Consider the following 22,910-nt stretch of genomic DNA (forward strand, 5'->3'; position numbering starts at 1 on the left):
CCTTTGCAATCCTTTGGATAGTAGATTACTATATATTTTATAAAACGATCAGAAGTCTTCTTTTCCAAACTCTATTGATTTCTTTGTTTGAAACGTGCAACAGATGGGCTGTACTTTGATAGCCTTCCACCTGCACTTACTCAGAGTAATAAGTTTGCATGCCACACCACAAACTCACCATGATGACATAAGAGCTATGTGACTAGTTTTTTTTTTTTTCTCTTCTCTCTTTTTCTTTTTGCTGTTCTGTATTACAGTGGTCCTGGCAGGCAGTTCTCTCCTGACACTGTTTACAGCACATGATATTTGATTCAGTCTCTTTTTTAATCTGCGTAGGGAATTAAAGAGAGCAGCATCAAACAGAGGTAAGCAACATTGTGGCTTATGTTTACATTTGCATTGTAATGATAATAAGTTTATGTATTTAAGTTTCTGCCAGTTCTTAAGGAACTCATACTGAGTCTATATTCTGATTTTCTACATTTTTTTTTTCATTTATACTAAATGTTTTCATAGCAATTTTAGAGACAGAAAACACACTGTGGTTTAGTTTTACCACCATTACTTTTAATGAACATTCAATTTATTTATTTTTTTTTCAGTAATGCTTCCTTTCTATTATCAGACTTTGGAAAAAAAATTTAGTTTGTTACACATAACTGTGGGTGTTCGTTCCAGTACAGCAAGCATTTAAAAAGTATGTGCATAAAATAAACTGCAGGATATAAAGACAACCAAATACTTAAAATAGAATTCTTTAAGATACGTTTTTTTTAATTTTTCAACCACTGATTTTTTTTTAAAGATCATTGGGCAGATGTAGTTTTATTATATTTTAGAAGGTATATATACTTGTATTATTACATTTGTTGCAGAAAGAATGTGCAAGTATAATGTGCATTTTATTGCAGATCATAGAAAAACATTGTTTTCTGCATGTGGTTAACACTTAATTGTCTTAGTATCTATATCCCAAGCATTTAGATATTAAAACACACAGTTTAGCGCTGGTCTTAGAAACATGCTTGAATAGTTAAACTCCATGATATCAGTGACAATTTGAAAAAAAAGCACTTTTGAATCCTGGCTTTCAAACTGTTATGTGCCTTAGTTTAAATTTGTTTGCATACATTTTTTTTTTTTTTTTTACTGCAATATTTTTTCAAGTGTGAAAAATGTATGTTTATTGAGATTTTTGTGGCACACATGTATATCTTTTGCCCAGTATGCACACAGGTGAATCACTTATTGGCTTTATCTTAAATCTATCCTCATTTTTATTTCAACGGATAAGTTATACAATTGCACAAAAAACATTTTATAATGCAGCTTCTAGGATAAAGTAGAAAACTCAAACAAAGAAATATACAAGTAGAACATTTATTAAACATTCCTTAAATACACAGATACTTTAGACACTAACTCCTCATTTTGAGTAAACCCAGCTAGTGCTTCACAAAAGTTGATGCTCCCCATTATTTTCAAGACAGTAAGTCACCTGCAAATGGATTCTTCTTTTTGGAGTACCAACCCTTGAAAATCTTCAAGGACTACACCCACAAAGTGGGATGTTTTAGACTACAGCTGCTTCCAATTTTGTACGTGACACATCATTCAGCAACTTATTTTTTTAACTTTTATATAAGGTTTTTAAACATATGCAACGTTTTCCTGTATATAAAATGGACCTTAAATCAACAGCTTTTCCATAATATGATCTTAGCTGCATTATTTGCCATACTAATGGAAAAAGTGAAGCTGTGCTTTTGAAAGCTTTGCTTGGCGAATGTGTCATATAAGATTTCTTTTTTTTTTTTTTTTTTTTTTTATAAAATACTACAAAGACTTTGTTATTTCCAATGTTTGTTGTTGGCTAGTACCATTGTGCTTGTACAAATTCTGGTGTAGAGACAAAGAGAAACATGTGACATATTTCTTGTTAGAAATTACAATATAAAGAGAACCTTTAGTAAATAAAACAGGAAAATGAATACTAATGTTATCTATTGGTCTGACAAACAGTTTCCATTGAATTATGCAATTACATGTTGGCCAATAGATAGGCACATGTACAGACCTCTCCCTTCACTATCTGAAATCATGTCATCAATCTAAAGGCCAGTTATGCTATTTGCATATCAACACTTTGTAGATTGGTGTGTTTACAGTCTAGATAATTTGCCTTTTCCTTGCTTTATTTTAAGACTAAGATTTTAATTTGAAAATCCATCCCCCAACACACACACACACACATATCCACACACACACACACACACCAAGTGCAATTCACTCCAGTACCTCCTAAGGAACAAACTTTGAATGCCTTTGAAACTCAAGTTGCTGTTTTACATTTCACCAGGAGGACTGTTAAAGGGGTTAGCAAACCAAAGAAAGATCTGAGACCTCTGCTTTTAAGTTCTCAAGTCTGTACACCTGTTGTAGGCACTATGATGGGTCTCATTTTAACCAATGCATTTTAATTATTAATTATCAAAAATGTAACAAAGTAGAGTGAGGAAACCTCTATATTAGTAGAAATTTGATCAGGAGCTATGACAGGGAGATCTTATTGATGGAATCCACAAGAGATATAGGAAGTTATTAGGTTCCCCTTGACCAGCAGATTCCAGGTATAACTGAAAAATCACTTTTAGGTGTAAATGGCCATTTAAAATACATATACAGTTAATCTATATGTAAAATGTTTCTTTTTAATACCATTATTGTATTTGGTATGAACATATTATACCTTACAGTATTTTTTAGCCTAATCACTTGTACTATAAAGAACTCTTTGGGACAAAAAGGGAATTTATACTGGCCTTGGGCAGTACCTGCCAAAATCATGTCAAAAATGTCCTATTTTCCAAACTGAGCATGCCTGATTTTGCTAAATTTTCACCATAAGTAAACTTCTTAACAGTTTCCAAAGCTTCTATGTAAAGGTTACAGTATGATGCCCAAATTTGGAAATTTTGGGTTCTACTAATGTCCTATTTTCCAAACTGAGCATGCTTGATTTTGCTAAATTTTCACCATAAGTAAACTTCTTAACAGTCTCCAAAGCTTCTATGTTCAGTTTACAGTATGATGCCCAAATTTGGAAATTTTGGTTGTACTTTACCTGGAGTCTATACTATGTATTAGAACTGGAAAATGTTGCTTTTGCAGCTGTCACTGACACTGATTAGCACTGCTTACTATGGTAAGTTTTGATGGATTTCTTTGAGTTACTTGCCTTTGCACATATTCATTTTATTGTGCACTGCCTTACTAAATAGGAATTAGGTGTGATGGTCAGTGAACTAATTATTAGCCCTGTCTACATTCAGGCAGCAACTTATGCATAATACAATACTATAGTGCCATGTAACCACATAGGTCCCCAATCAGAGGTAAAAATGTCTTAAAACCAAATCTTAACTATTCTCCCATTCTGCTCCCTGGGATCATTCCATTCAAAAGTGGAGAAGGTTTGTCTTTAACTCACAAATTGTCCAATTATAAGAGTGTTTATAGGTTTTTTTTAGTGGGATATCACAGAATTATTCTCCTCTTTTAAGCTTTCATGATTATCCTAACCCTAACAAACCAATAGAAAGGTTTTAAGATTAAAATGTTAGGAACTAGTATGTTTGGCAAAGCAGTGTGGCAAATGATAATATATTTTAATATTTTTTTGATTGGGTGTCAAGTACACAGCAAGGCATTATGGTCCTTAAATATGGAGGGCTATCAGCCCTGCAGACCAGACAGAGAGGCAATTATTGAGGGCAAAAGGAGAAATATATATTTTTTAGAGTTTTTCTGACAGTGTTCAACAGCAAGCATTACCTGTAAAGCATCATGGCCTTCCAAATGTTGGGCACTACCATCTTGGCAGAGGTCAGTAACAGAGAAGGAGTGATTTTCTAAAACGAAAAACTTTAAAAAGGGTGTGGCTGTACCTCCAAAAATGTAAATCATTTTGACAAAACAAAGGAGTTCAATCATTTTAAAGAAGGGTACATTTAATGATTTATGTCTCAACAGATGTGCTAAATAAAACAATGTTACTTTGTGACAGAATCATTTTCAGAAGAAATGAAAAGTTATTATTATTTCTTTCCCAGAAGTACAAAGTATTTTTTTTATGTTGGTTTTGCAAAGACAGCACCATACATTTTTTTAATACAGCCCAATTTTAAATCAAACATTTTACTTTACCTAGGAAGAGCTAGGTAACTTCCATCAACTGTACAGTAACTGTTCTTTACTGGTTAGAGTTTTGCACTTTAGTAGTAGTCAAGTATGCATCGGGTATAACATGTTTACATTTGACTTCAACACATTTATATATATATATATATATATATATATATATATATATATATATATATATATATATATATATATATATATATATATATAATATATATATATATATTTATATATATATATATATATATATATATATATATATATATATATATATATATATATATACATATATATATTCCCTGCAGGCTAATAAGTGTAGTTAAAGTTAAAGTGAATGATTTTTATTCTTAGAATTCTTTTTTTACCAAGCATTTTTTTTTTATTTTTTTACTGTTGCTTTGTTTTACTTTGGAGTAGAATGTTGTGCCTTGGAGGTGGCATGTCCAGAGTGGACCGAGACACTGCCAAACTGCTGCTATTTTTACGTTATATATTTTCATGGATCTTTAGAGGTCTTCTCTGTTTCATTCACTTGCAGGTTAAATGCCATTTCTTCTTTGGCCTTAGCTAGCAGGTCCTAAAATTGACCTTGCCTCACACTTTCTGTGACTGTGTATGGTCATCAGTATGTCAGCATGAGAAGCTAAATCGTGGAAGAAATCATAACAGAAATTAATGAAAGCTAGTAGTATTGGTTACTTAGAAAATGCCTGCCAGTGATTATGTAACAAAAATAGTGTTCACTACGGTATGGATAATTACAGTGAACTTATATACTGGAAATGTGTGAAAATGTCTGAATAGCAGTAGTGAAGGATCTGAATATAATCAATGAAATATTGCAATAGATTCTAGCTGCACTGAAGATGATGCTGAAGAAGTATAAAAAAAAAGAAATCACTGTACCCAGCAGTGGTAATGACTCCAAGCAGCACCGCTGATCTTTGGAGGTCCAGGAACAGTGAATAACCAGATGCAGCTTATCACATGGAACTATGTGTGCATCAGAAACATTTCTACTGGGTTGTGTCTAATGACACAACCATACCATTTATCACTGATAGAAAGCCATTGGAAGCTCTACAAGGCAGCATGGGAGAGTTCACTTAAAGTTTGCAAAACTCCACCTACAGAACATAAGATCAATTTAGGGTAATCCTTGAACCTGGAAAAAACAAACTCATCTCTAGTTCTCAGCATCAATTAAGTTGTGTATGCTTCTAATCTGATCCCAATCACTGTTTTTCTGTGCCTGTTTGAAAAAAATAACAAGACTTAGTCAGTTCCTAAAGGCACAATGATAAATGAGGCACTGGTAACATTTGAATTGGCAATACCTAAACTATCTATTTATTCTGCATGATTATATTTTATAAACTATTAGACATTTATTAAAGTATAAATGGAGCCATTCTTTTTCATTTTGGATAGAGTAGGGGAGGGTTAAAATGCTGTTATGTTTTTGTTTTTTCCATGTGTATCTCATTTGAGATTACCCTTTACTCCCTGTTCTTTAAACTTAACAGGAGGTGAAAAGAAATTTTTAAAATGTGAAAGAAATACCCTCATACAGTTGACATGGGAACAAGCACCCCCATTGGAATATTTCCCTTCTATACCTGTTCTGGTGTCAACTCAAAATGTTGGTTTTACCTTCACTTGTATTCCTTGTGACACTGGTGACCAGGAAGGTTAGAGAGGATGACTTTCCCTGATGGGGACTCAGAAACCACAAAGGGGAATTAAGTGCTCACTACTCAGTCCAGATATTGAGAAGCTGTGCCTTTCATTATATTTGTGTGTTTTAATTACACGGATATGCTGGTAAATGGTCCATGTGTCATCTAAAAAGATTATACTTATTTTACAGACAATCCTATGGATGCAGTGTTGGAGAGGGGTGTGACAAACCAGCCACTACATGATCACTGTTGTCTTGAGCAAGATTGTTCCGCTCAGTTCATTACATCCCTTACATCTTTCTACATCCCCCCCCCCGTATACTCAAATGGATGTTTGCTTATTTACGACTGAATTCATAATTTATTCCATCCTGGTTAGAGTTATGCTTTATTGCAACAATGTTAAGCTGTGGATGCATGCTTATGATTGGGGGCAAAAATGTAATATACTATATTCTTTTTATTTTATTAGGCCGTTTTCCTTTATTTTGTGATCCTGCTAGTAACACAATTTTTGTCTTAGGGTTGCTCCACTCTGTGGAGAAGCAGCAAAACCACTGGTTACCTATGGAGCGGGTAGTGTTAAATGCAAATATAGATGGACTTGACTAACAAATTACAGCTAACATGTTTTTCAGCAATTACAGCAACAGTTTTTTGTCCTTTTTGGATAATGGTATGCTTCATCTCTTTACCTGCCACTCTTGCTGGACAGCTTAGTCTGTTAAAGGAAGTTGAAAAATAACAGACTTACTGGCTGGATCATCAGGTGAAAAAAAGATTTTAAAAGCCTAAAAAGAGAAAACGTATTCACCCACAACATTTAAGGATTGATAATCTGCAATTTAATACATATTTCCTTTTGGGTTTAGGTATTTTTAAGTGTATGTAACTCAGATATTACTAATAAGTGAACAAGTGACCATTAACATATATATACAGTATCTCACAAAAGTGAGTACTACCCTCACATTTTTGTAAATATTTTATTATATATTTTCATGTGACAACACTGAAGAAATGACACTTTGCTACAATGAAAAATAGTGAGTGTTCAGCTTGTATAACAGAGTAAATTTGCTGTCCCCTCAAAATAACTCAACACACAGCCATGCATGTCTAAACTGCTGGCAACAAAAGTGAGTACACCGCTAAGTGAAAGTGTCCAAATTGGGCCCAATTAGCCATTTGCCCTCCCCAGTGTCCTGTGACTCGTTAGTGTTACAAGGTCTCAGGTGTGAATGGGGAGCAGGTGTGTTAAAATTGGTGTTATCGCTCTCACTCTCTCATACTGGTCACTGGAAGTTCAACATGACACCTCATGGCAAATAACTCTCTGAGGATCTGAAAAAAAGAACGGTTTCTCTACATAAAGATGGCCTAGGCTATAAGAAGATTGCCAAGACCCTGAAACTGAGCTGCAACACGGTGGCCAAGACCATATAGCGGTTTAACAGGACAGGTTCCACTCAGAACAGGCCTCGCCATGGCTGACCAAAGAAGCTGAGTGCACGTGCTCAGCATCATATCCAGAGGTTGTCTTTGGGAAATAGACGTATGAGTGCTGCCAGCATTGCTGCAGAGGTTGAAGGGGTGGGGGATCAGCCTGTCAGTGCCCAGACCATACGCCACACACTGCATCAAATTAGTCTGAATGGCTGTCATCCCAGAAGGAAGCCTTTTCTAAAGATGATGCACAAGAAAGCCTGAAAACAGTTTGCTGAAGACACGCCTAAGGAGAATAAGGACATGGATTACTGGAACCATGTCCTGCGGCCTGATGAGACCAAGATAAACGTATTTGGTTCAGATGATGTCAAGCGTATGTGGCGGCAACCAGGTGAGGAGTACAAAGACAAGTGTGTCTTGCATACGGTCAGGCATGGTGGTGGGAGTGTCATGGTCTTGGGCGGCATGAGTGCTGCCGACACTGGGGAGCTACAGTTCATTGAGGGAACCATGAATGCCAACATGTACTGTGACATACTGAGGCAAAGCATGAACTCCTCCCTTCGGAGACTGGGCTGCAGGGGAGTATTCTAACATACCGACCCCAAACACACCTCCAAGATGACCAATGCCTTGCTAAAGAAGCTGAGAGTAAATGTGAAGGCCTGGCCAATTATGTCTCCAGACCTAAACCCTATTGAGTATCTGTGGGGCATCCTCAAACAGAAGGTGGAGGAGCGCAAGGTCGCTAACATCCACCAGCTCTGTGATGTCGTCATGGAAGAGTGGAAGAGGACTCCAGTGGCAACCTGTAAAGCTCTGGTGAATTCCATGCCCAAGAGGGTTAAGGCATGGCTGTAAAATAATGGTGACCACACTAAATATTGGCACTTTGGGCCCAATTTGGACATTTTCACTTAGGGGTGTACTCACTTTTGTTGCCAGTGGTTTAGATATTAATGACTGTGCATTGAGTTATTTTGAGGGGACAGCAAATTTACACTGTTATACAAGCTGTAGCTCACTCCTTTACATTGTAGCAAAGTGTAATTTCTTCAGTGTTGTCACATGAAAAGATGTGAGGGGTGTACTCACTTTTGTGAGATACTGTATATATATATATATATATATATATATATATATATATATATATATATATATTTTTTTTTTTTTCATTTTTTTTCTTAATTATTTTCCTATTTAACTGAAACAATTACATAATAAACATAAATATGCAAATTTTAGTGTTTACTAATTCAAATATACGTTTCTTTCATTTTCCTCAGGTGCAGCATAAATAGCAGCAATGCACCTACAATTCATTCCAATATTAGGGCTGCTTCTTATCGGCAGTGTATTTTCCCAATATTATGGTTATGATTATGGTTCACCAGATGATTACTATTCAAGCTTAGCTATGGGACCTTCTACTGCTAACTGTGCCCCAGAATGTAATTGTCCGGCAAACTACCCATCAGCAATGTATTGTGACAATCTTAAATTAAAGAAAATTCCTATGGTCCCTAACGGCATTCAATATTTGTACCTCCAGAACAATATGATTGAGGGCATAGATGATGATGCATTTCAAAATGTGACCGATCTGAAATGGCTGATTCTAGACCACAATCACCTGACCAATGCAAATATTAAGAAAAATGCATTCTCTAAACTAAAGGAGCTACAGAAACTTTATATGAGCTTCAACAATCTCACTGAACTTGTGGGGCCACTACCAAAAACCATGGATGATCTGCGTGTAACCAACAACAAGCTCTCAAAGATTACCCCTAATATTTTAGAGGGTTTAGAGAACCTTACTGTTGTACATCTACAGCATAACAAACTGAAAGAAGATTCAATTTCTGGTGCATTTAAAGGCTTAAAATCACTTGTGTACCTTGATCTAAGCTATAATGCGCTCACAAAGGTACCTATGGGACTTCCACCAAGCCTAAGCATGCTTTATTTTGACAATAATAAAATCAGCAATATTCCTGATGAATATTTTCAAAGTTTCAAGGGGCTGCAATATCTTCGTCTGTCTAACAATCAGCTCAAAGATGCTGGTGTACCCGGAAATGCTTTCAATATCTCAACCCTTCTTGAGCTGGACCTTTCATTTAATTCACTTTCAACCATTCCGGCAGTGAATGAAGGCCTGGAAAACCTCTACCTGCAAGTCAACAAAATCCAGAGTGAGTTGATAAATATATATTTAGTCATGTTACAGGCATGAAAACAGATACAGAATATTTAAATAGTATATGTTTTTCTTCTCCTGATAGAAGGATGTAGGAGAATTTTGGTGTTGCTTGCTGTAAGTAGAGTAGTTCAAGTAATTAGAAAATAGGTTCAGTCCATAAAGACCTGCCAGAAGTGAGGAGGTAGATTCTGCAAAATAGCCAAAAGTTTAGAATACTATGTTTCTTATCTCCTGTTCCTAAATGTATTTTATGTAATAAATAGCATATGCTGGCTCAGAGAGTCTAAATAGAGGACAGCTGGCCTCATCTTAGCTAAAACTTTAGCAATTTCTACTTTCTTTCACAAAGCATACATAATCATGTCAACACAAGACCATTAGAGATGTGAAGATAGGCATTTCCAATTAAGTAAGTCGTCATGCTTCCTTCAAATCAATAGCCTAAACGGGATGTTCACGTAAGGTACCAAAAAGTTTATTGTTGGAAATGTATAAAATGACAGGAACTGACAAAGCTCATTCAGACTCAGGCCTAGCCAATACCACATTTCTGTGTACTGCTGCATAATCTTTACAATTAATGTTTGTTTGGTTGCTATGAGCTATATACCATTTTGTGTTAGAAAATAGAATCATAAGAGGGCAAAGCAGAGAGCTGCTCATTGTACTTGTTTCAACATTTTGTATTACTTAACCACTTCAGCCCCGGAAGATTTTACCCCCTTCCTGACCAGGCCCTATTTTGCGATTCGGCACTGCGTTACTTTAACGGACAATTGCGCAGTCGGGTGACGCTGTACTCAAACAAAATGGACATCCTTTTTTTCCCCATAAATAGAGCTTTCTTTTGGTGGTATTTGATCACCTGTGAGATTTTTAATTTTTACGCTATAAACAAAAAAACAAGAGCGACAATTTTGAAAAAAAAAAAAAAAAAAAAAAACAATATTTTTCACATTCTGCTGTATAACATTTCCAAAAAAATAAAAAATATTTTTTTTTTTTAACATTTTAGGCCAATTTGCTTTCTGCTACATATTTTTTGGTAAAAAAATCGCAATAAGCGTATTTTGATTGGATTGCGCAAAATTTATCGCGTTTACTAACTACGGGAAAGATTTATGTCATTTTTATTGTTTTTTTTTTACTAGTAATGGCTGCGATCTGCGATTTTTTGCAGGACTGCGACATTGCGGTGGACAGATTTGACCCCTAACTGACATTTTTGACACTTTTGTGGGGACCAGTGACATTACTACAGTAACCAGTGCTAAAAATATGCACTGTTACTTTAATAATGACACTGGCAGGGAAGGGGTTAACCCTATGGCTGATCAAGGCGTTAAATGTATGTCTCATGCTTACTGACGTGTGGGGGAGTGGTTCTGTGACAGAGACAGAGATCGCAAGTTCAGCTATGCTGAATCCTGTGATCTCCTCCTGTCTGTCACTGAGAAGATCCGCCTGCTTTGTTTACATAAGCAGGAGGGTCTTCTCACAGTTTACACGGCGATCGGGGAAGGGAGGTGGCAATCGCCATCTCTCCTCCTCCGGCCCGACTCCCGCTGTGTCTAACACAGCGGGAGCGCACCACTGGAATCATTAGGAGTCCAGCGACGTAGGTCTACGTTGCTGGACCCAGAAGAGCTGCCCTGCCGCAGTAGGATTACTGTGAGCAGTCGGCAAGTGGTTAAAGTCAAACCTTTTTTTTTCTTTACGGTATTGTAGGGAAGGGCTAGGATTGCTATTCTGTTTTCATTCCTGTCTGTATCCCTGTTGGGGATTCAACCTCTCTTTTTGTCCTGGTGAACATTCACTTTGATGTGTCTTTTTTTTGGTGGACGTGTTATTCTAATATGCCATGAATGGCAGTAAAAAGATTTGCAGTCATGTCTCTCTACAATGATATTGCTAACAAAAATGCTGCATTGCTTGAACAATAGTTTTACAGCCTGCAGTTTCACCTCTGGGTCCAATCCATCAAGCATTCACTCAAGAAGCATCATACTGCATACCCTTGCATTCCCCTACTAAGACAAACAGCAGCTCCCTTTGACACATTTAAATTCTCAAAAGCTATTTCATATATACTGAGAGACAATGACGTGAAACTCCTTTTCACTGCAATGGTCTAACATACAGTGATGATAAGAATAAAGAGTGCCATGTTCACAATATGCTGTTAGCAACAAAAGGCCACACATGTACCTGGATGGCTGGGGGTCTACCATAATATGCCCATGCATAGTTACTGAAAACTATTATTTTTCCAGTATTCTGTGGAATGATTTAAGACTATTGCAAGATATAGTATTCTATTTTAAATTAGGTACAATTCTGTATTTGGCACTTACAAAGTAGAAAGTTGAATAAATCAAAAAAGTACCAATTTTCAAACATAAGACTGTAGCATGAGAAACAAAACCAAAAATAAAACATTGTGAAATTATTACATAATGTATCACTGTTAAAAGGCTACATTATATTAAATACCTAATAATAATTATTGTAACAGTTGTTGCCATAATTACTGTCCTGGTCTCTCCAGTCAATGTTTAAAGCTCTGTATTGTAAAAAATGATGTGCACCAGAACTATTATTATTATTATTAAACATCATCTAAAATCTACATATACACAACTTCATTTAACTGCATGCCACTGCACAGTTGTGGGATCTACACAGTCTTGTCACACAGAACAGTAAGGTAGATGATACCACTTTTTCTGTTACAGATAAGAAATACATTGGTGTCATCCTATAACCCCTAGTCTTTTGAATGGACAGTGAAAGAGCAGCAGCAGACTAACAAGGCCATTACTCTGCTAACATGTCTCTTTCCAATTGGCATGTTCCTTCTCAGCACATTTGTATGTAGCACAACTGAGTGCTTCTATACATGTAGTTAGCATAGGCTTACATCAAAGTATGAATGCTGAAACTAGTTAAAAAAAATGTAAAAATCCTTTTAAGCATGTATAAATAAATGCGTAGCTCTATTGGTCTTTGTCTTTTATACTTGCAAGGAGTTCAGCTTTTACAGTTTTGTATGCTACAATATAAGGAAGTTTGTGAATAGAGACATGGCCTTCAGTGGGTTAATGATGCAGCCTTTTTCTGGTTGGAATTTAATTACATGATGTGTAGTGATTCTAAGTATTAGGTAATAAATAAAAATTGTAGTAGTGGCAGCAGTAGTGTTATTTGCATTATATGTACAATAAAAAAGCACGTGAAAAGGAAAAAAATGAAGCACAAACTGCCAATTAAATTTAGACCTCTACTTAGGGGTTTATTTGCTAAAGGCAAAAACACTGTTCACTTTGCTCGGGAAGTTGCACTTGCGATGGGGACTTTTCCCAGAGCTTATGGTGGCCATAAATGGATTGAACAGTTCAGCAGGGACCAGCTGAATTTAGATCCAGTGTGGCCACTGCAGTTGAACGGAAGTCAATCTACCTATCAACTATTCAACCACCCTATCAAATAAAAGTTGCTCAGTGGGGGAATTGGTTCTGTTTTTTTTTTATTTTTCATTTATCCTGCTGTCTGAACAAAGAAAACTGAACCATGAGCAAACTCGTTTGACATCACTCATGCTGCTTTTTTTTCTTGCACATGATTGGATGTCCTTTGCAAAGTGAGATTTCACCTAATTCACTAAGCGCTGAAGAAAATTCTTTTGCAAAGTGAACAGTTAATTTTCTTTGTTAATTCCTTAAAATCTAAAGTTTTCCCGCACACAAAAAATTAATTAGCACAGTGTGATAAGACAAAGGAACTAGTAAAAAGTGTACCTTTAGCACATAGTTCCCAAAGCAGTAGAGCACTTCCACATATGAAAGTGCCTAGGCAGATTTTGTTCTTGAAGTCTCTAAGGAGCATAGTAGGACTCATCAGAGGTATATCCCAGTCACTCTTACCTCTAGATAATAGATTACATTAACAGCGGGATCAGGGTGCAGGGTCTAGGAAGACTTGCCGTTGATAGTTTGTATCTCCACTAATATAGAGGCTTCCTCACAAACACTCATCACTGTGAAATAAACAAAAATATCTAGGCCAAACGGCAGAAGCAAGTGCTTTATCAGTCACAACATGCTTCTCTCACACTGTTTTAAGCATACAGTTTCCTGAGTCTAGATTCACTTATAACAAATTTAAATAACACCCTCATAAAGCAAGGTTTTCTAAGTCTTTCTACCCATTTCAAACAAGGACTTTGCTATGTAGTAAGACATGTAGTGCCTATTTAGGTTCCAAGTTTGGAAAGACAAAAGTAAAAGCTGCAAACCCAAGTCACTGCTATTAATAACCATTTCCTACTCCTCACAATAGAAACTTACCTAAAGCAGATAATATGCTTCCTGTTGTTTTCCCTATATAACCTAAATTGTAACTATATATGCTCACAAGTTGTGATAATCACTTAATGATATTGTGCAAGGTAATATAAGTGTTGGTCTGTGCAGGGAAGGGGGAAACTGATCCCAAAAAAGGCAGGCAGAGGACAAAAAATAGTCACTAATGTTGCCTGTAGTTACCTTGCAGGAAATCTTTTCCCATTACTGACTTGTCACATTGTGGAGGCAGCCATCTTGGCAGAGACTAATTAACATATTTTGTCTTGATTGTTACGAATTCTCTTTCTGGATTGTTCGTGAAAAATCCAATCTAGAAGACATGGAATCCCTTTGTTATAGCTGCAACGTGTTAATTATCGTCAGAACTCAAGTCAGAGATTTTTCCCCACAAGAGATATACGCATCTCCCAGCTGAAATTGGGGTTTTGTGAGCTTTTAAAGTGGTTGTAAACACTTACCTATACCCAGTGAAGTGAATAGCCTCAGGTGATACACAGAAGTGAAACAAGTCCTCATATATGAGTTGTACCTGTTTATTTGAAGCCATTTGTCCTGTACATCCTTGTAAAACTCAGAGATGAAAAGGAATTTTTAGAGACTCACAAAGCAGGGGGTGAAGAGCTACAGTTACACACTGTACAAGAGCTTCGTGAGCTGATTAAAGGGAAGGAACTCCCCCCTCAAATCACACAGGAACAGAGCTGTGTCTGTCAATCAAAAGCTGTGTGCTGGAGATCCCTCCTCTGTCACCTTTTTAGCTGTTGATGTCAGGGAAACCTGAAAGTGACTCATGCTGATAGCAGATGACAGACAGCAGAGAGAAATAAGTCTTAGTGTTTTGGAGAGAGGCAAGTAAACATTATAGAATGATGTGCTTTGTTCAGATTTCATGTCTGAGACTTACAACCACTTCATTTTACATTGTTTGTGTTTTTATTCCAGCATGCTTTTGTATTTCTGAATATCTTGCAAAGGCGGGTGCATAAGACTCTGTGGGAATGATTCAATAAAGAATTTGTGACATTTTTTATGGTGTTATGCTCATTTTAGAAAGTTTTGCAGCAAATTCATGAAAGTCATGCAATAGTTTTTTGTGGTTTCCAACATGTGAAACCAATTCAGGAAGTACTTATGCACAACACTTTTACATTATGGCATTAAGGCTCTGACAAACTTTGCTATATCGGTGATATGAAAAGTATAGGTAAATAAGGCCTCTTACATGTTGGCCTAATCAGTATTAATCATGTAAATATTCTTTCATAGAAAAAATTCCGCAACAGATTCATATATGCCTTACCAACAGTTACATTAATATGTTGCAGGCTGTGCCATTTGTTGCACAGATGGGAGAAAGGTTTCTAATAAGTCTCTATGTCACTCCCTAGGAATTCCAGGGTGTGTGGCTGTAACACATGCAACAGAGATTACTCCAGCATGGAAGAGTTCTTATTTATCTCCACTTTTATTAATATATTGGGATTTCTTGATGAACTTGTCACAGTCATAGTGTCAGAATGTAAAAAGTGAGATCTGAATTTTTTGCACGCATCAGAAATAGCAAGAAAAACATTGCTTGGCTTTTGAAACAATACCAGAAAAGTTTTGTCAATGCTTTATTGACTCACTTCCATTGATTTGGTTTTCAGACACATTTACAGCCAATAATTGTAAACAGAGGCCCTAAAATCCAGGCAATGTTCTCTCAGTTGACAAGCATGTATTTTTTTTTCTTTTTTTATTCTTTTTCTGAGCTTTTCATAAGAAAGGTGCAAACAGTACCCCAACAAAGTGTTAAAAATATACAATAAGATAAAAGGTATCAAAATACAAAAATCAAAAAAGGGGAAAGATGACATCAAAAACATCCACTCCATCCCCCAGCTGCTCCTCTTCACTGTGGTGGCATAGCATATGTGATCGGCCATAAGTCAGTATACCGTTACAGTTGGTACAAGAAGGACAATGGTACCAGTCTCCAGACAGGGGACTTACTTGAGAAGACACCATTCATATCAATAACTCAAGTAGTTGCCGGATTATAAAACAAATAGCAGAAAACATCAGGGGGTACACAGAAGATATAACATCCAGACTAGTCAGCTCAAGCCAGTAAGGGAAATCATATCAGTCTATCAGCATAGGAAAGCAAGTGGAGACAGGGTCAAATCTAGGCCTTGGTGGAGGGTGTGCATAGACAGCACAGCAGAACCAAAGCATTGACCAAGGCCTTCCAAGAGGCTAAGGTGTGTGCGGTAGATTTCTTCCAGTGTAAAATGACAAACATGTATTTTTAATTCATTTTCTGTCTTTGTTTTGTGGTAAGGAGAGACAGAACCATGCCCTGTGAATTTTGTCTACATGGAATTTTGGAAATCTGTCAGACCCAAAGACTTTGGAGTCTTTGCAAGGGGGCTAAATATGTAGAAGAGGCTATAAATGTAAAGTACACTAAAATGTCAATAGAATTAGGATTTATTTATTTTGCTTTGATGCTTAGGTAACCAGTCCTATTAGGTAAATTAGAATAAAATGAATATGATGATGTTACATCACTTAACAGCAGCACTATAAATTGTAATACTTTTCCTTCCATGTTACAGAACTAACCGTAGCCAGCTTTTGTAAAGTCATCGGCCCACTGGACTACTCCAGAATCAGACACCTGCGCTTGGATGGAAACAACATTACCCGATCTGAAATCCCCAATGAGATTCACAACTGTCTCCGCTTAGCTTCAGATATTGAGCTGTAAAATGAAAAATTTGCTTAAGCAGTGGTTCTCAAGCTGATAATTGCTTATTTTGTTCATTCTCGCATTCAGGTTTATTAAATTGATTAAAATATACAACAAACATAAATCCTTACATGTTTGTTTCAGATTAAATGCATGTGGTCCAACAGTAAAAATTTGAGGCAAAGATAAAAGATAATTCTACATAAAGTGAATTTTTAAATAACCTATAGCATATGATGAAAATATGAAAAAAATATTAAAAACCCCTTGATGGGGAAAGAAACCCTCTTAAAAATGTAAAAATAATTAATGAATACTATCTTGTAAGGAACAGTAAATGTATTTGGTTTGATTTTTAAAAGTGCTGGCATTTTTCTCTATCTAAACTGGTCCAGTGAAAATATTTTACATTTTTCTAGCTCCACATTTTATAACTGTGCTGCACATCTATGTTACATTTTGCAAAACATTTAAAATGCAATAGATAGAGATATAAATATTAATCTTACAGAAAAGTGTGTGATTATAAGTTAACTGGATTATTTCTCAAAGATGTCAGCTGGTGTAAAGAACTGATGGAGCTCTCCACTGGACTGTCATTGGGAAAACATCAACTCAAACATGCTGGAATTGTAGTTTGTTACATAAGTCATATAGTACTACTACTACTACAGGAAGCATAGTTCCCAAATGTATGTATGGGCGTTAACACACAGATTCTGTATGTTTTTTTTTATTTTAGTAAAAAATGTAGTGTGTATGAATTAAGCCTTTGGACTCCTCTTTTCTGTTAAATACAATCATGTGATGTCAAAAAACACAAGTGTTCTCAGGTATTGGAGTCCAGTAACAAGGTAAGAGGAGAGTAGTATATTTCACATATTTATAACATTCTTTAACAAAGGCAAAATTACTCAATTTCCTTAAAGCTGAACTCCAGGCCAACACCTGAATAGGCAACTGAAATACATGTATGGGAGTGGTATTACCTGCCAAAAGACTTGTACAGGCTCATACTACGATGCTGGTGACTTGTCTTTACTTTGCTTCAGTTAAGCAAAACGTAGGTCACATACCTGCCCTCATTCTGTGACTGAACAGTGAAAGAGCAGCAACAGACCAATGAGGTCATCTTCCTGCTCCCCCCTGCTGTCAACATGTTCCATATTCACACATATGAAGGAGGACTCCTCATTGGCCTCAAACACTGCTCCTCCCATCCCCTTCCCAATCCAAGTGCTGCTGTAAAGGATAGTGCCAAAGGCTGTTATCAAGTCTAATTTAGATATATTTCACAGTTGCATTTAATATATAATAAATGATTTATTTTATAAATACTCAATTGCAATTGCAAATGTGTTTTTAGTATCTGCCTGTTGTTCAGCTTTACATTTCTATGTGGACCTAACATCAGCCACATTAGATATGCTTTTCCAGGAATATTACATTGTTGTATCAGACTTAACTTTTACATTAGCATTTACATTTTGAATGCCTTTTGTTCCTGTGTGATGACTAGCATAATGTTACATCCATCTGACACTACACATTAAATGATCTAATCCCTGATCTTGAAGTCTCTGTTGCCTAAAATCTGGGCACTTGTCAACTTTTTGGGATGAAGGCACTACATTCTCTGTAATTAGAACAGTTTATATAATACTTTTCCCCATATACAGCACTTAACGTGATTCTGTTACCCTAAAATATACATAAATGGCAGGTAGAGTATTTGTCCAACAACATTAAATCCAACATAAATTTACTTTCACTTACTTTTCAGAGTTGCGCTTGCATACTCCAGGCACGTTCAAATCCACGGGCTTGCTATAAGCTAATTCCAGTTTGCAGCCCCTAGTCCAAAGGTGTGGAATACCTTTATTTGCTGACGCAGAGCTAAACCTGTCATTAGCATAAATCACATTTATGGGCTTGGCATTCCAAGAGCTAAAGATTTAAAGCCAATTAAAATTTTGGGTAGATACCTTGATTTTTTGCTGTATGGCAAATACCTTAACTGTAGACTTTGATGTGACAAGTTTGCTTTTCAAATCTCCCCCACTATTGTGCCCATGAAAAGCCAAATCCCCTTCCAATCTTAAAATAGCATTCTTCAGTTATTATCCAAGTGTCCAAACTAGCAGAGGACAGTTAAATACCAGATGGCAAAGGCTGAAAAAAACCTCATGCAGCTGAATAGAAAAAGCCTTTCCTGTATTAGGAATACATGGGCATCACCTGGGGTCAGAAATGGTTTCCAGTTTAGAAGATGAAAAGTTATACATTTTCTTGAAGCATGATATGCAGTATCAAAAGTAACCTGTTGTATGGACTGGTCTATTTGAGCAATAAAAGCAATAAAACATTTTTTTTCATAATGTTCTTTTTGCACCAAAGATATTCATTTATCAACTACGGTAAGAATGGAAGACCTTATTAATTGCATTTACTTTTTATTATTTTCAGATTATGTTGCCTCTTTTGCGTGATGTTGCAGACTGATCTAATAAATAATTGAAAGAAATCAGCTTGGGCACTGTTGACCAAATAAAAAAATAAAAAGAAATTAGGAATGTTTTAAACATCTTCCTATAAGGATACAGGGTATGCATACTAACCCTTAGTACTAACGAGTAGCATGACTTTAATAGTCACAATGTTTTTTTCCTAAAACTATAACCACGTTCAGGGATACCCATGAATACAAACACACATTATTCAAAATGCAGTAAGCGCCATAGACTGTGCCCATTGAATAGTCCTTTAAACTTTCTCTTTTTGCCCTAGTAGCAATTAAGGGCTATTAAACCTACATTTCAAATAAAAGAACAAAAACAAAACATTCTGTTATTGCAAAAATGTATTTATCCCACACGTATTTGTTTTTCTAGCCAAAAATCTCATTATTGGACAGTCTTTAGTAAGCCTTATTCAATGTGACCCTAGTTTATCCTCAGACTAACGGTATCTGTGCTTAGTGGCTGTTATAAGCTCTTTATTGCACAATCTCTCCTGTTACAGCAATTCCTAAATAGCAGCTGCGAAAACTGTGTAAAATTCAGCTCTACCTTTAGAAGTCTGATAACTTTGAGGCCTGCATAGAAACAAATACATCATCCCTTCCTTCTAAAATAGTCAAAATATTTTTGTTGCCTATTGCCTGACAGCACAGCCAACAGAAAAAAAATCCAGCCAATGCTAGAGAGTTTTGGCATGAGAGCTTACAACAACCTGTATGCATGGGTACTGTTAGATGGGTTAGCACAAGGAATAGCAATGGTAACTTTAACTTCTTTGGTTGTGTTGTCAAATCATATAATAAATATACCAGTAGTAATGGTGTTTCCTGAATTTTGGTTATTGTAAATTCTGTACATTTTGCAAAATTACCCCTTTTTCTGTGATATTAAAATTGTAAATTATATTGAAAAAGCTGTCAATTTAAAAGTATGCTATAAAACTTATAATTTCTATAAACCATAACATTTTAAATGTAATTTTTCATTCCAACCTATGTAACAGTGACTGTTTTAACCTAACTGATCTGACTTTAATGTTTTCAGTCCTGTTTCTTAATGTGAATATTAAACATAATTTTTAATTAAGCATAAAAAGATTTTACATTTTGTTTTGAATGTGTATTTGGTTATAGTACATATTTAAATTATGCTTATTTTAACAAAGAAAAAAAAAATATAAATAAACTAACAGCTTTCACTTAAAATAATCTTTAAAAATTGACTTTTGTGAAAAGAAAAATATTGCCTCAGGGGTACATTACGATTTTCACCGGATTTTCCTTTTTTTCCAGCCTGCTCCAAGTTGCAGTTTGAGACTGGCAAGCATTGCTGGTGATACTTTCATCCTTTAATATTGGCCATTGATCCCAACATCTTTGACATCAATTTTCTTAACTGATGAATGCTTTTGCTGCATGTATTTGCTTTTTAAAGCAAAATTGTTAAAATCACCATTTTGCAGCTGTTGTTGATGGCCTGTCTGGAAGCTGGTTAACAAGAAATTAGTCCTAGTATCAATTATTCACTCTGTTTAGTTATTTATGCATTTAATTTACCTATTTTGCTGCATGGCCTTAGGCTGATGAGAACCCATTTAGATACTTTATTTGTCTAAGCAAGCAGCTCTAAAGTTGGTTTTGGGGATGCTAAAGTTTGTGAAGCTTTTTTCTTCTTTTTTTATGAAACATATTACTTTGAGTGGATTTTCAGGGGCATATTTTTGTTGTACTGTAAAGGCCTGAGCAGCACCAAATTCAAAGCCATCCAAATGTGCTGTGAACATTTTAGGGGGTAATTTAATTGACACAAAAATTGCATTTTTCAATATTGCTATATACAAATTTTGTTCAACACATCCCCAACCAGCACCAAAAGGAAAGAAAACTCCTAGTGACTGCACAACATGCCAGTTGTCTTACTCAGCACTTTTGGAGTTTGAAATCTAGGGTATGCAAATTCTGACCCAACTTCTTTAATAGAAAGCCTGGCCCTGATCTATATCACCTTTTCAAAGAAGGTGGAGCCAGGCTATGGAACAGGGAAGCTGGGTAAATATTTGCATACCAGTGAACCTCCGGACTCAAGGCACTAAGCTTGCTGATAAGGAACTGCTCTGATAAGCAGGCACTTGGAGGTGCTTGCTATGTGGTGGCATTAGAAGTTTAGGCTTTTTTCACTTAGGGTTCCCTTTAGTAACATTTAAAAAGATACATGTTCACCAACTTGATCATAAGCAGTTTTGGTCTAGAGAAGACAACCATCTGCTCATCTATAGTCAGGTTCCCACTGATACACCTGAATGCTATCCTGTTCAGATGGGCAAAGCTCCATTACAACAGGGTAGAGTCATGCTTTCCTGCTGCACTATGCACACCCTTCTAATGGCTTACCACTAATACAGGGCTGCCCCAGAAAGTGAAGGCGGTAAGAGCAGCACACAGCATTCTCTGCCCAAAAAAATTGACTAAAGGTCTACTGTTACAAATTTGCAATTTACATTCACACTCTTACCATTTAGAGCTGTGTTGTGGCAATGGTTGTACAAGATAGTACAAGTAGTAGCGTGTGAGAATATTTCTTTCTTCTGGAAATTCTGAACTCTGATCATTAAAAGGTACATTTAACTACATTCCTCTAAAGACACAAAGTAATATGAATATGCTGTGTGTGCATCAAATGCCCTTGCAAAACTAGTAATTACCTTGTGAAAGCAGCAGGGACATCCTCACTGTTCTGAACATTGCCTGTGGATCAGCCCCAATAGATCGTCCAATTACAGTCTACCTGCAGAAAAACTACAGGGTCATGCTGCACAAGGTGAGAAAGCAGCAGGGACCTGTCTTCACAACAGAAAAACAGAAAAAGTTAATTCACGCTAGATTACTGCACAGAAATGGAAGAAATATACAAAGGAAACCAAGATTCAAGTAAGGCCATGCATGACTCTTGTATTTAGACAATATTTGTTTGAGCTATAAAGTAGCATAATGCTTTTCTTTTGCACATGCAGTCCTGAGTATATTATTTTTCCTGGATGTGTTTGCTTTGCAAGATGGTGGTGGCTTTCTAGCACAAGCCCAATCTTCTCACAATCATGCTGTCTGTGTTTATGGTCACAATATAGCACTCGCACCAGTGCATGCCTTCTACCCAGCAAATCCAAAATAAGTATAGAGGATCTCACAGGTCTTGCAGTAAAAAAAAATCAAAGCAACAACATTTAAAGATGCTCTCCAGCTTTACTTTCACTTTAACTAGTTTGTTTGGGCCAAACTGGCCCAAACAGACTATTTTCTACACCACCAGGTACACCCGCTGGGCATGTTGTGTAAACTATATGTAGCAGCTACATACAGTATACAGCCTTGTGTTCTGGCTGTGAAATCAGGCCTTCTCCTCTCACACCTGGAACAAAATGGAATTGGGCTGAGTGACACTCAAATCATCAAGTCATACAAATGCAGCTTTGTATTTTATGAATGAATACAAAGCTTCCTCTGAATGGCTGAGTCAGAGATCGTGACATCATCGTGATGTCTAAGGTATCCAGCTCCATATAAAATACAGCATTTATATTATTATTTTTGATCTGCAGATTAATGAAATAAATCATATCTTGCATCTGAACAGTATTTATAGACACTATGCCCGATGGTCCACATTTTGACGGCAGCAACTATTTCAGCTGCTGTATTTACACAGATGGATATTTGCTGATAAAGTGTAAGGGGTGAGAGGTAGCAGAGCAGAAGG

The 22,910-nt window shown here is 36.2% G+C and overlaps 1 protein-coding gene across 1 annotated transcript; it reads left to right on the top strand.

The window, feature by feature from the left end:
* Window positions 1-209: 209 nt before the first annotated feature.
* On the top strand, window positions 210-17,406 carry LUM (lumican). The gene is made up of 3 exons (XM_082255321.1): window positions 210-365; window positions 8,618-9,529; window positions 16,505-17,406. The coding sequence occupies exons 2-3, from the start codon at window positions 8,638-8,640 to the stop codon at window positions 16,654-16,656; spliced, it is 1,044 nt and encodes a 347-aa protein (XP_082111447.1). The 5' UTR covers window positions 210-365; window positions 8,618-8,637; the 3' UTR covers window positions 16,657-17,406.
* The last annotated feature ends 5,504 nt before the right edge of the window (window positions 17,407-22,910 follow it).

This window comes from Pelophylax lessonae, assembly GCF_965119305.1.
Source record: "Pelophylax lessonae genome assembly, chromosome: 4".
Classification (NCBI taxonomy): Eukaryota; Metazoa; Chordata; class Amphibia; order Anura; family Ranidae; genus Pelophylax; species Pelophylax lessonae.